We start from the raw sequence: 14,559 nt of genomic DNA, 5'->3' as shown, positions 1-14,559 counted from the left end.
ACACATACTCTCCCGTATCCAGTAGTTAGTGTTTTTCTGTTAACATGAAGGGATGTGAACAGTCATTAAACTAGAGAGCCCACAGAGAGCCAGCAGGCTGAATTGAAGAGGAAAAGCAGATGTAGTGAAAATTTAGGGCAGTCATTGCTATTTTAAGTTTTCAAGTACACAATATTGTCTAGCAGTTCCCATTATAACAATTTCATAATTCCCATAAAAGCATTAATACGATCTTCTGGAACAAAATCTGCCGTAGGTAAGAAGAATTGGCTGGTTACCACCCACACTAGTTGCATCATTGCCTCCATAGTTGCATTATTTCCCAGTTGATGTGTGAGTACTGTGGTAAATACTTCAGTGCAAAGAACACTTTTAAAGGCACGCACTGCATCTCACAGGGGATTGCTGTAAACTGAAACACTGCAATTAGCCCTTCACTCATATCACCTAATGACTTTGGTGGGTGTTCTGTGCAGGGAATAAGAAAGTAAAGCACTCTCCTGCTGCCTCAAACCTCAGTACAAGTAGTACCCCTCACTAGGTCACAAACATTTTTAAAGCCATGTACCAGGGAAGTGTTTTGCTGGACCCAATCTGGAATGAGTGCAAGACTGCTTGTGTGGTACAAACCAGATGCTTCTGCTTTGCATTATGTGTAAAATTCTGCTGATAGTCAAGAAGAGGTGGACAACCTGTGAGGAGAGTTAGCTGCGCTGAATGTTGAAGGCTTATTACCTGAGTTGTGACATGCAGCTGTCATGCTCACAGCATGACATGTATATCTCTTCTGTTGTAGATCTGAAGTGACAGTGTCCAGATCTGTACTGTCCCTGTCCTGAATGAATAAATAGAGCAAATCCATAGGCATTGGTGGAGGTTGGTGCCTGCTGGTCTTTTAGGCTTTTCTGAAATCATAGCTGGGACATGCAGAGTTGGCACTAGTTCAGTCAGAGAGAGCCAGCCAGTGCCCCTTTTTCTGCTCACATTTGGCTTTAGTCAGCCAGTGTGGCTTTTCATAAAAGGCTGTCTATAAGTTGTGCTTTAATTTATTTTTTTTCAAAACACAAAGCTAACTGTCTTACAGCAACAAGGAAGATAGTACAGAAACAGGTGTTGTTGTTTGAGGACTATGGGTTATGTAGTTACACAAATAGTACTGTTGCCCTGTGAAGTAAAATTTCTTACTTTATACAGTCTCGCAATATGGAAAAAAAACCTATCATTGAATAGGAACAAAAGGAAATTTCCACCTGAGGATCATTGCCAAGGGTCACCAGATCCAGTATGGACTTTCTCTTTGTTTCTTGAGCCTGAAAACACTGAGATGTGCTACTGTCATTTTTAAAAAATGGAAGAAAGTATCCAAAATCTCTTCACCTGTTGCTACAGACAATACTCTGGACTAACTCTCAGGTCACTCTGGTCTTCTTCCTGCATGTAGCTTGGAAATGCAAATAGCAGATGCACCACTGGAAACTACTTGGAAATGCAAATAGTAGACGCACCACTGGAGGAAAAGACACCACACTGTGGTGAAGATGTTGTTACCAGACTAGTAATGCTGTTCCTTTTTAGAAAAGGCTGCCTTCTAGTCATGAGTGAATTGATGTGACATGGTGACAGCAAATCTGTATTTGCTGAGTGCTCTGAAATCCTTGTCTGAAAAGCAGTATGAAGTTCATAAGGTTCCCTCTTGCAATGATAGAATGATAGTGCCTAAGCAAGTGAAAAGGATGCAGTTTATCCTGCTTGGGCATGACATGGCAAAATGCTGCCCTTTTTCAGTCCAGTCTCTTTTTATACACGGGTCCTGAGTAGAAAGCAAGGTTACTCTGATTCTAGTATCTCCTTCTTCCCAAAGCATTTATACTCTGCACCTGTCCTGCTTGGTTAATGTAACATGTCAGAAACTCTGGTGGAATAAGTATTTGTTTCCCTTTTTGGCTTGATTTGGAAGCAGACATTCAGGGAAGAGTTACAGGGCAGAGCAGCTTGATGAGGACCACAGGTCCACCAGAGCAGATCAGTGTGCAAAGAGCAGAGGAATGTTTTCCAGGCTCCAGAAGGTAAGCAGAATTCTCTCAAGGGAGACTGCAACAGAAGACTGTGTGTGCAGAGGAATTAAATAAAACCTTTTATTAAGAGCATCTGGGTCAAGAGAGAACTTCTAATACTTTCAGTCTGCCAGCATAATGATCCGGCCACCTGGTCTGTTTTGGCCTAGCAGGGGGAGTTCATTCATTTGAAGAAGGCATCTCATCTGTTCCTAGAGGAAGTTCTCCATAATATTGGTTTTTTATATGAGTAAAGGGATGTTTTATTCTGTTTTCTACCCAGCTACTATGTAATGGTGTGGCAGCCAAGGGAGTTTATGCACACATCTCAGAGTTATGACTCATCTCTGTTTTATTGTAGTGACATGAAAAATCCCCAGCTGAGAAGCATCCACGGTCTGATGGGCCCTGTGCAACTGAGAGCTCTTGCCTAGAAAACCAACTGCTTGAAGCAGATAAAAGTGTTGTGAGAAAGTAGAAGTGCAGAGCCACAGGCAGAACCCAGGGCACTGAAATCCCTGTGTCTTAACCCCAGTCAGTTCAGAAGGAGCCACCTCCACATTATTTTTAAAGAAAGCAAGTGCTGTAAGATCTCTAGGCTGTTTTCAAAAATCTGCACTAATTAAAAAAATATTATAGCCATGCAGAGAGGAGACAAAAGACAACCTTGTCCATCTATATTCTTCATTCTTCTTTATTCTCTTTGGTTTCCTTTTATTCTTCCCTATTCCTCCACACATTAAAAAACTCAAAAAGCTCTTCAGATAGATGAAAGAAGAATTAAAAGAAGTCTAACTGATATATGGATTTAATTGTAGAAGAAAACCACCCCATACAGAGACAATAATGTACATTTATATTATCCTTGTCATCCAAAGGTGGATATATTTCATGATTTTTGCTCTCCTGTCAGGGTGTCAGGCAAGGCAAAAGTTACATGAGCACCTGAAGCCTCATCAAGGAGTAAGTGAAACAATCTGAAGTAAAACTCGGTGCTCTCTGTTTCTAAATCTGGACTAACAAAATTATTTGCAGCATGCTTAGATGAAAACTCGTGTTGGGGAAGGAAGTTTCTAGAATTTGGGAAACAAACATTGAGCTGATCAGCTGATTCTGGAGTTTCTGGGGTTTTTGAGGTTATAAACTGGGGAATACAAGTTTTTTTATGTGTGAGCATACAAACCTGTCAAAGATTTTCATACCTTTTCCATGTGGATAACGTATGCTTTCCATGACCCTTTTTGTCCAGCATTCTTAACAGTTTTTTCTCCTAGATCCTCTTCCAATTGTCCCTTCCTTCCTCTAGCTGTCTGCCATGTTTCCTTTCTCCAGTGTCCTTTGTCCTCATTTAAGCGCTCTTGTCCCACTGCAGCGAAGTGAGCCTCAGGAAGTTTACCTAGCATTCGGTCATTGTAAGAGTGGAATTTGCAAATGCACATCTAGCAAATTGCAATGCTAGGCATGTGTTTACTTTTTCTGTCAAACATGCATAACATACCCAATGCTATGGTCCTACTAAAGACTGACCTAAGACTTAACCAAAAGGTCGAAGTCCTTAACGCAGAAGACCGCGTAATGTCAAACTCAGATATTCTAATCCACATCAAATTTTAAGTTATCTTTCTCTTCCATCTTCCCTCATTCCCATATAGATGTCATGCATGTTTAAACTCAGGCAAGACCTTTCCATCAATGTTAACAAAATGTCAGGATCTAATTTAAAATGAAAACATAATTGCAGTCTTAATTATAGAAAATCATGAACTCCTGTTCAAGGAGAGAACAAGAGAGTGTCCCCGTTTAACTCACCCACTCAGGAAAGATCTGAGATAATACCCAAGTAAATAATCAGTCACAAAACCTCAAGCTCCCTGTTTATTAGCCCACCCTGAATATGCCAATAATTAGTCCTTCAGAAGGAAAATAAATTGCTGTACATTATCTCTGGGATGCCTGATATCATATCTGACCTTCAGCATCATTACTACCGACGTGAAGGTCTTTCTTTAGAATAGAAAATGTAAGAAGAAGCTGGGCACATTCTGCCTGAAAGATTTTTGCTGTGTCAAGGACTCTGTTGTTGGTTTGGTTTTTTGTTGGTTTTTTGTTTGTTTGTTTGTTTGTTTTTAATTTTTAATCACCACAAGTACAGTATAGCTTATCAAGTTTTCTTGGCTTTGTGATACATTTCCTGGGAAATAGCAAGGGAGAGAAACAACTAACAGCAAATAGGGTTCAAATTTTATTGTTAATACTTTTCCAAACTCATTAGCAATATGTTAAGTGAACATGAAGCCTTGACACTAAACAGTCAGAATATGGTGTTTACTCTAAGATTACACTTGCACTCTTAAACCTGTCCCTTATAGAAAAAGAAAATACTGGAAACTTGCCTCTGGACAAATTGCACAAAGCAATTTAAAACTCCTGAATGTCAAATTAAAGCTCCAAAATTCTTTCCTGTAAGTTGGAAATACATGACTGTTTTGCCATCATAGGTGGAAAACTAGATGGACTCAGATGGAAGCCAAAAGCATTACAATGTATCTGAATTAATATTTTGAAAGCCCCTGAAAGTCTTTTCTGAAAGCTTTGAGCCTTTGTACACTGTACTGATCATCTAGAATTTCCTTTAAAAACAGTGAAGAAACTCAAGCAAGCTGGTGATAGCTGTAGGAATGATGGTGAATGATGTGAGGCAGAAGGAAACAGGACTGGTAATGCAAGGTCACAGCCACAGTAACAACACTGCAAACACTGCAGGGACATACAACATTTTTTTCTTCTTTGTCTCAAAACCCTCTCTGTATAATGGAATTCAGAATATAGAATCGATAAATGTGTCTTCCCATGAGTGCAAAAAAGCCTGAAATTGGGCCAACATGGAATTGAGAATGGCATTTTGCAGAGAAAGGGAGAAAGGCTGAATTTCTAGATCTTGGAATTTTGAAACAGCAATATATACTTTGGAGGAGTTGAGGGTTTTTACTCATTGATATCCATTGAACTAGAAACTAACAACAAGAAAAAAAGTTACTAGGGTTCTTAAACCAATTTTATTCAAACTTTCCAGGATAATTTCTGAGACTGAGACTTAGTATAAAAAATTCCAGCGAAACCCAAAGATTTTAAATTAAATTCTGAGCTACTGGAGCTGGCCCAATGAGGAGGGTAATATGACTTAATGCTGAAAGAAGGCCTCATCCTGGGAATTAAGAACAGAAACAATTGGGTGCATATTGTTTGAGTCTGGTATGAAAAGTAGTTACCAGCTTGCTGGCTGAGTTATCAGATACTGGAATTCATCTGATACATCACAGCAAAAAAAAAAATCACTCACTGAGTTGTTTCAGTAAATTCATGTCACATTTTATATACCACACACCTACTTTAAATCATCCAAGAACTGCTTCCTTCAAATGTTAAGCATCTACATGCAAGAATCACTCTCTGTTCATCTGTTTCCTGAGAAAGAAAGACAGCAGTTGAATGTGTGGGGTCTTGTTTTCTCAAAGGTGATTTGAGGACATTGATTTTGGAGCCAAAAGGGGGAAAAGTGCTGTTACAATATGTTATGCTCAACCTGTTGAGTCCTTGGCAGCAGGGTGTTCTTGAGGCACATCATGTGCCTAGGCTTTCAGAAGGACCATGGAATTATTTGACCTGAGCTCTTTTTGAAGCTGCTACAGAGCAAGTAAAGAGAGTTGATAGATAGAAGCAAGTGATGCCAGATTAAAGTATGATTCATTGAAGAAGGCAGCAGTTATGGTGTGCTTTATGCAATCTTCACTTTATTAAATGAAAGCGCAGGTCTCCAGCTCTCACTGATATTAACACAGTCTCAAACTATGTATCATTAACTGTGACCTCAGCAGCTAATGCTATAAAACTATTTCTTTGCAGGGTAATTGTAAATATTTTCATAAATGTGACCTAGACTGTATAAGTAAATAAGTGTCCAGAAAGATCATCTCCAGCTACTCCACCTGTCTTACCTATATAGTTGCTGGAAGGAGGGAAAATAGGCAGGAAAAACACAAAATTGAAAACTGGGTGTTTTTCTTTCTCTCTTATGTAGATATTTTAATTTCTGCAAGCAGCAGAGTAAAATATTTTCATAATCTGATCAATTCACTCCAAAATTGATATTCATTAATACAAATTCAGCATGACTAGAAAGCTAGCAAAACCAATTACAGACCAAAAAGGGGAGCCAGTTACAAAGTTCCCTCTGTATGAAACCATGACCTAAAGTTTTATAACACAGGGATAAAAATTCTCTTGAAAATGTGCCAGTTCACAGGCCAAGGCCACATATTCCCATGGCTTTCTAGCTAAAATCAAACACAGGATTTCAGGATGCCCATGGTCACGATCCTGAGTCCCCAGGCTGGGTACCATGTGAGTGTATAAATGCCCATGAATATGCTGAGGGGTAGATTCTTTCCCAGTGGAAGAAGAAGAGCTGAGAACAGTGTTTTGGTGACTCTCTGGGGACAGTCACATGCAGACACACCGAGGGCTGCTCAGTGACACAGAGCAGCCGCTCTGTCTCCCAGGGCCTCTGGCACAAATGTGTTCCCAGGAGGTCAGAGCAAGGCACGTGGGACCAGAATGCTCAGACTAGACTTCCAATGTTTGGGGATCATCTGCCTTCACAAACTGCACCAAGTTAATTAAATGAGCTTCACAATCTATTCAGTTAAATGGCCACAATTTCCCAAATCAGTGCCAAGTGTGACTGATGCTTAAATTGAGTTAAAGTAAATTGATAAAAAGCCTGCTGTAGTCTTTTCTATATGTCAGCAATGGATTGGTTAATTTTTCAAGTACAGTCTGACATGTTTACCCTTCTTCACTTTTCCCAGTGTGTTGCATCGTTATAAAGGTGATTAAATTGCTCTTCTCATACTTTATAGAAACAAAATAGGCCATGTCTACTTAAAGCACCTTTTTAATCTGTATTTGTACCAAATATCCCTTTTTGGGATTTGTGCCAAAAAATCCCTACCTTTGACACTTGATAGAAACATTTCCATAGGGACAAAAAATATATTTACGCACCTAAATTGGACTATAAAGTAGAATACATGGAGAACCATTAACCTAACTAAAGGCTTTCTACTGAATGCCTTTGCCATGCAATTACAGTGGTTCAATTTCTGTGAATTAAGCTGAGCCTCCTACTGATTTTCCAGGTTTGACATAGGGTGAGGTACTTGTACAATAAGGGAAACATATACCCATTTTGGTAAGCCTTTGAGAACCTCAAACAGCAGGCACTATGCAAGCATAAAGTATTATTGCTACTTTAGTCATTCAACAGTAAGTTACACTACAAAATAGCAAAAGCACTTTTGAAAATACGTGTTTCCCAACAAGCTGTAGGAAGAATCTTAAATTACTTTTCTCAAAGTAGCTCACTGTGAAACCAGCTGTTATGAGTCAGCAGCCTTCCTAGAGTCAAACCCTCCAGCACCTTTCTAAATTCATGCTCATTAAAAATGTTCATCACCCTGGTAGAAGTCCCTTAGGTATTCACCAAGCAGTGCTGTTCATACAAGGAGGAAGGGGAAAAAAAAAACCCACACAGAAGATCTCTCTTCACTGAAATTACTTTGAAGAAAGGAGGGAAGACATTCTTCATTATTTCAGTTACTAATCCCAGCAGGTTTGTGTCATTATGTGATGAAAATGTCCTTTTTTCATTGTTTGAAGGGATAGTCAGAGGGAGCAGTGTGACAGCCAGCTTCCTACAGAAAACCCCATCCTCTTGTGTTGGATTGTGGCAGTAAGCCTGCCTCCTGCCCATCACTAGTGCATGGCTGCAGGCCTTCTCCTTGGCCCTCTCCCTTTTGGAGGAGTGACAAAGGCGTATTTAAAACTAATTTTGTTGTAAAACGTCCTACCCAAATGGCAGAAACATCCTGTAGTATCCTTGCCTCTTCCTCCTGCTTCAATGGTTGCATCTTTGAATGCGTGCACAAAACATTTCTGCGGAGGAAATTGACATCACTCTTGCATGGCCGTGGGGGTGCTCTCCGTAGTTAGCAATAAGAGAATCTGTGGAAACATGTAAGCCAAAAATATGTATTTGTGACTAACAGGGTCTGTGGAGAGGCTGCAGTGAGGTGAATTTATTTTAGAAAATTTGAGGATTGTGCTCATTTACTTTGCTGAACAAGCTTGAATCTGGATTTCCATTTTCCTGTGAGGGAAGAATGCTTTCAGTAAGATCACAGCTAATCCGGGTGGTGCCATCTTTTGTTCCTGTCGAGTGGCAGTCACTGGATCCCTCCAGACATGGCAGGAGTGATGCACAACCTTGAACACAAAACTGACCACCTCAGATGCAATGTGAGGAGAGAGGAATAGCCTCTTCAGCTCTGCACAGATGAGCTGAAGCTCCATGGGTGATGCAGAGCCAGGGGACGTGGGCTGCTCCATTCCATCTCCCCTGAGAACCTGCTGGGGCACATGAAGTGCAAGGAGACATCTTCAGCTTTCCCAGTGGATTTGAGTACAAGGCAAAAAATCATTCAGAGATGCATCCAGCCTAAATTCCACTTTATCCCCGGGCCTATAAGTTCCTTCTGCCTGCCTCTTGGTCTCTCCAGAGACATCTTGCCAAAGGAATTATTGGGCAAAAGCCTATAGCTGAAATTTACGTTTACCAAATTATAAGCCTCAGCTCCCGTCTGGGGAGTAATTGAGAGTAACAAGGGTACTGTAGATTCATGCCCAGAGTTGCTGAGCACTCACTCAAGCCCTCAGAAGTTACTCACTGGTCTTTCCATGGCCAATACCACAAGTACACCAGTAGAAAGAGAAGGCAGTTATTAACAAAAGATTGAGTATGCATGTTGAGAGTACACATAGGTGAACCTGCCTCAAAGAGCCTGGGAAATTAATGTAAGAACATAATACTTCTAAAAACACTGGTATGGCTGGAATTCGTGCTGTGAAGTAAAGCTTTAAACAGGGATTACAGGCAGTATAGTTTGTGCCATGATGTCCCCAAAAAAAAAAAATCATCAAAAAAAATCAGCTGGTTTTTCTTTGGTATTTCAGGTGAGGTGGAAATTTTGTGGTAGTTAATGTCTGGAAGTTTTGGAAGGATGTATGTCTATGCCCATGACTGGGACAGACTGTGTCTTCATTAACAAAAAATGCAGCCAAGCAGCAAGATACGTGTAGAGCACAACAGATGCTGAGCACCCAAGCTCAGTGATTCTGGGAGCTGGGGATTATTACTCTGGTCTGCCTGTAACACAGTCCTGTGTGTTAGGCACACACCAGGAGTGCATTTTCCAGTTTTGTCTCACCTGCAGGGAGAGCTGTGTGAGCTCCTTGCAGGGGTGAAATTCCCTTCAGGAGAATTTAAGGGAAGGTGATGGAGGAGAGGTACCTTCTTTCTTATGCTGACTCTAATCCCATCCCAGACAGCTACTTCCCTGCTCAGATGGGATTTGTCATTTGCCTTTCCAGCAGGATGGGACTTGGAGCAATTCACTCATGTGCCACGTGGGAGATGCTTATTGAGTTCACAGGATTCATTTGTGAACTAAGCAGCTCCAATGTGCTGTGCTGTGGGGGACTGCAGAAGGAAAAGACAAAGGAAATGATATCTCTTCATCTCTTCTTTATCCATCCCGAAATAAAGCTGTAAATTGTGTTATGATTTTGTCGATATATGGTGCTTGCAAAGATTTCAAATAAGTAATGTTCTGACCCCAGGGGCCTTATTGATTTTGTAATGATTTCAAAGAGAAACCACTCAGTTTACTGTTTGCTGACAAATTCTTTACTCCCTAAGGAATTCCTATTGAGCATGTATTAAGGACAGGATAAAATAATTCCAAGGAAATAAAGAGAGAGGGCTTTGTGTGTAGACTGCTCCACGAGTCGGTATTTAACCTCTGACCAGTGACAACAGGTCTCCTTTAGCTCTATTAGATCAACAGCAAGCTATTATAATTAAATATAAAAACTGTTTAGAGCCTCACCGAACACGTCCTGGGAATTAAAGCATATGGCAGGGATAAGGATAAAAAGACTTTCCATATGCTAATGACCCTAGATGTCTGAAATAAATTAGATCCATTACAGTTTATGCTCAATAAAAGAAAGACTTTAAGCACTCCAAAGTTAGTGACTCGAGACCGATTTTGGCTTAGAAATTCAATCTGCCTGCTTATTAATTCTTAGTAAGGCTCTGGAGGAGACAGGGGATGCAAAATCATAATTCTGTGCTGTATCAGAATTTTAAAGTGCCATCAGTTTCTTTTCCTTTTCCTTTTTTTTTTTTAATTAAACTATTTTTCATGCTTCATTTTTTTGTTCTCCTCATTTGATTTTGTTCCCATTTTTGTTTAATTTCTTTCTTTTTAAGGTTTCATTTATCCTATTTCAACTGAACAGAGAACCCAGAATGAATATGGATTTTCTTGTAAGTTTAATGTTTGATTTTATGTTCCTGGATGCTAATTTGATGCTGTTCCTTGGGTCAGGCTTTGCTGTTAGGCAAGCTCAGTGTGACTAGGCAAAAAAGGGACCTATTCAGCAGGGTAAGTGACATTCTGCTTGCTTGACAGCAGGCACAGTGCTTTGCAGCAGACACAGGATTATAAGGGCCCGTGTGCAGGAGGGAAATGGGAGAAGATGCTCCCTCAGAGGCAGAAACTGGAGAGAATTAGCCCTCTTCTCATTAAAATTCCCTTAGCAAGTGGATGGAGTGTGGTGGAAGGGTAACTTGTCTTTGAGCCGGAACTCAAGAGTTCTGCTTCCTGAACTGCTGGGTTAAAAATGGGATGTTTCAAGATTGGTAAATTGAAGGTCTGGTAGCCTGGAGCTGTTGGAGATTGATCAGTCCCTTTCTGCATCTGCCAGCTCTCACCTCTGAAGCTGGAGGGCAGCTTGGCTTAAATGGCTAAAAGACATAAAATAAAAGTGATTTCACATGTTTCAAACCAACAAAAATGGGGTACTAAAAGAATCTGATTTGTTTTTGCACTTCCTTTTTTCATTAGGCTATTTCTAAAAATGGGATTCTTCACTGTAGAGAGATACATCAATTTTTGAACACGTATTCAGACCTTTTGGGAAAAAAATGTCTGATGGATAATGATGCCAGAGATTAGCCTGGAATTGGTGCTGAAGATATGGTATAAGCAGCTAGTAGAAATATCATAGCCATTTCCTCACAAGACAGCTCTAATAAATTTTGGCCCCTTTTGGTAAATTAACACATTTTTTCTTGGGCTTACTTCAGCTTTTATCTTAGTACATATGTGTTAATGCCACTGATGAGAATTCAATGCTTGATTCTCTGCTTTACTAATTTCCTAGTTTATATTTTTGAAGGCAAATGGATGGAAGGGAGTAATGACAGGTTACATTTCAGAAAATCCAAACCAACCAAAGACATGTTCTGGTATTCCAGGTATTCCATAGAAAATTGAATTTTGGGATCCTTTTACTTCTTTAAAGTAAAAATAAGGCTTCTGAAGTTTAAAAACCCACATGTTTTTGGTATCAGATGAACTTCTAAGTACCAATATTATGACTTTATGTCACTAAGACATACTATCTCATTTCATAGGGTGAATTTGGTTCATAAGACCAAGTCTATAACATGTTTTGCTTAGTAGTTCACAGCCTGAGTATTAGATAGATGAACAAGTGGATAGGGAAAGAGTTAGAACACAAGTTAGAGAGAAATCAAGGATTGTTTTCCATCAAGAGGGCATGGACCTGTTATATGGTGTTGGAAATGGATTTTAAATTAGCCTATAAAAAAGGCAGTAAATATCTGCAGGGAAGGAGAATAATAAGGTGTTTTGTTGAAAGTCCCTGTAAGGAGGACATTTCTTGAAGTTTCCTGGCCTCTCTCCCTGCAGCTGCTCCTGACTCGGACGATGTTGCTCTCTACGTGGGGATCGTCATTGCCGTGATCGTGTGCCTGGCTATTTCCGTGGTCGTGGCCCTGTTTGTCTATCGCAAGAACCACCGCGACTTCGAGTCAGATATTATTGACTCCTCTGCCCTAAATGGGGGGTTTCAGCCTGTCAACATCAAGGCTGCAAGGCAAGGTTAGTTGGCATTTCACTCCATTTTGACCAATTCAGGAGGACGCTATCAGGTTGTGGTCTCTGGGGCTGCATGAATGATATCTCTGGATGCCTGTTGCTGCTTGATAAAGAGGAGAAAGATCATGTTCATTTGTTTCTGACTGTCAAGTGCTCAAAACCCGTGGTGGCGTTTGTCAGCTGTGCTCAAGAGTATAAAGCAGGTGAATTTAACTTCTAAAGAGAGAGCATGAATGTGAGGATGAAACTCAGACACTTTTATGGCAATACAGGTCCAGCTCAAGTTGAAATCAAAGGCAAAGCTCTGACAGAAACAATAGAGGCAGGATGCATCACAGGAGTGATACTACAGTAATTCTATCACATTTCCCTCCCCTTTATTTCACTAATAGCTTTTTTTCCTATGCTCTGTCTCCACTGGTATAAATAGTATAGTGAGAAGTACTGTGCTTTTATTAGAAAATATAGAAGATTGTGGTAGAACATCATTTAATATTTTTATCACTGATGCGTAACAGCTTGATTTTTTTCCTCACTTCATTGGCCAGGAAAAAACATTCTAAAGGTAGTGCTGCCTTATCAAGCCTTATTTAGGCTGAAGAGATCCTCTTTTTTCCTAATATCTACACCAGAATATCTACACTGTAAAAGTTAAGATGACAAGAGAGTTGTCACATGTAAGATTAGCAGAAGTGCTTTCTTTGTTGGAGAAACTTAAAACAAAACTTTGAAAAGTGTGATGCATGTACTAGTCCCCCACTGCAGGGAGTCATGGGCATGATGACTTCATAGGCTTGTTGTGTCTTTTATTTCAGGAAGGCTGTCATTAGGCCAGTTAGATGAATTGGTTAATGATTGTCGCATAGCATTTAGGAAGGGGTTCTTAGTTAAAACAAGATCTACTGAGCAATGAAAACATCTTGCCCTGAAGCTAAGCATGTCATATTTGAAATTTGAGTGAAGCCTGGAAAAATACTCCCAGTGAAAATTCTTCTGAGCAGAAATGTGCTGTAATTTTGCACAGCTATCGGATTCCAAAGCAGCTGGGGCAATATGAGCCCTGGGAGTTTGCTGGAGAGATTCATGGAAATTGAGATGAAGGTTCAGGGACTTTGGTTATCTGAACGTTTGGAATGAAAGAGAAAATGCAAATGTAAACCGAAATTATTGCTCAGAATAAAGTCATCAGAACAGAGAAATTATACGGTTCTTCCTTCTCATCTCCACTGCAGACCTCCTGGCAGTGCCACCAGACCTGACTTCTGCTGCAGCCATGTACAGGGGTCCTGTGTACGCCTTGCACGATGTCTCTGATAAAATCCCAATGACCAACTCTCCAATCCTGGACCCGCTCCCCAACTTGAAGATCAAGGTTTATAACACCTCTGGTGCGGTCACTCCCCAGGATGACCTCTCTGACTTCTCCTCCAAGCTGTCCCCACAGATTACGCAGTCTCTGCTGGAGAACGAGTCCCTGAACATGAAGAACCAGAGCCTTGCTCGGCAAACTGACCCATCATGCACCGCATTTGGGACCTTCAACTCCTTAGGAGGCCACCTAGTAATTCCCAATTCAGGTAAGTGCTGGCCATGCTGATTTAAAGGTATGATGGCTTTGTGGCTTTAAGTGGTGTTAGCTTGTTTTTATATGGGGAAAGAAAATTTATACTTGGGACCCTGCCTTTTCCTTGATCAAAACAAACAGATGGTTTCCTCCCTCCCCACCCCACTTAATTTGCATTAGAGTACTTAGAATATTTTCTACCCAAAGTCCTGTCCACCTTTTAAACACTACAGGCCTGAGGAAGACTTGGGCCCCTCACTACAAGAACACCAGTCTTAGGAGCAGCAGCTGAGGGAGCTGGGGTTGTGTAGCCTGGAAAAAGGGAGGCTGAGAGGGGATCTTATCCCTTTCTACAACTGCCTGAAGGGTGGGGGTTGGTCTCTTCTCCCAAGTAATACATAGGAATGTGATCTATTGGTGAACACTGTGATGTGTTAACAGTTGGGTTCAATGATCCTAGAGGTCTCTTCCAACCTAAATGATTCTCTGGGCTCTTAGCCACTTTTTGAGAAATGCAAGGTTTCAGAGCTCCCATGTGTGAAGTGAAATTCAGTATCACCTTTTCCTTTCATGCAGTTCTAGAAAAGGGACTTTTATACAGTAAGCCTCTATTTTGTCATTGTACTAAAAGAGAACAAATTAATTTAAAAACAAATTGGTTGCTGCACTTCCAATTCATTGCAGACTATGTGCAGTTGGCATAGGACAACAGAACACTCTTTTTGGGAGGCTTTTTACCTGTATTTATTGTTGACTTTCTTTACAATTAGGAAAGAGAGGGACTGAGCATTGAGGGCCTGATGATGTAATGCAATATGCTGCTCAATCTTTCTCATACAGCTCAAAATCAGGT

General features: G+C 40.5%; 1 protein-coding gene across 2 annotated transcripts in view; it reads left to right on the top strand.

The window, feature by feature from the left end:
- The window catches only part of UNC5C (unc-5 netrin receptor C), a 243,244-nt gene that overhangs the window by 204,525 nt on the left and 24,160 nt on the right, over nt 1-14,559 (top strand). Inside the window, exons 8-10 of one of the 2 annotated variants that reach the window (XM_015625753.2) lie at nt 10,447-10,503; nt 11,954-12,145; nt 13,375-13,719. In XM_015625753.2, the coding sequence (XP_015481239.1) occupies nt 10,447-10,503; nt 11,954-12,145; nt 13,375-13,719 (594 nt within the window). The remainder of the gene's footprint in view (nt 1-10,446; nt 10,504-11,953; nt 12,146-13,374; nt 13,720-14,559) is intronic. The other variant, XM_015625754.3, reaches the window with a different exon arrangement.

Source organism: Parus major, chromosome 4 (assembly GCF_001522545.3).
Source record: "Parus major isolate Abel chromosome 4, Parus_major1.1, whole genome shotgun sequence".
Taxonomy (NCBI): domain Eukaryota; kingdom Metazoa; phylum Chordata; class Aves; order Passeriformes; family Paridae; genus Parus; species Parus major.
The sequence above is the reverse complement of the archived record's forward strand: the minus strand, read 5'-3'. Positions and strand labels throughout refer to the sequence as shown.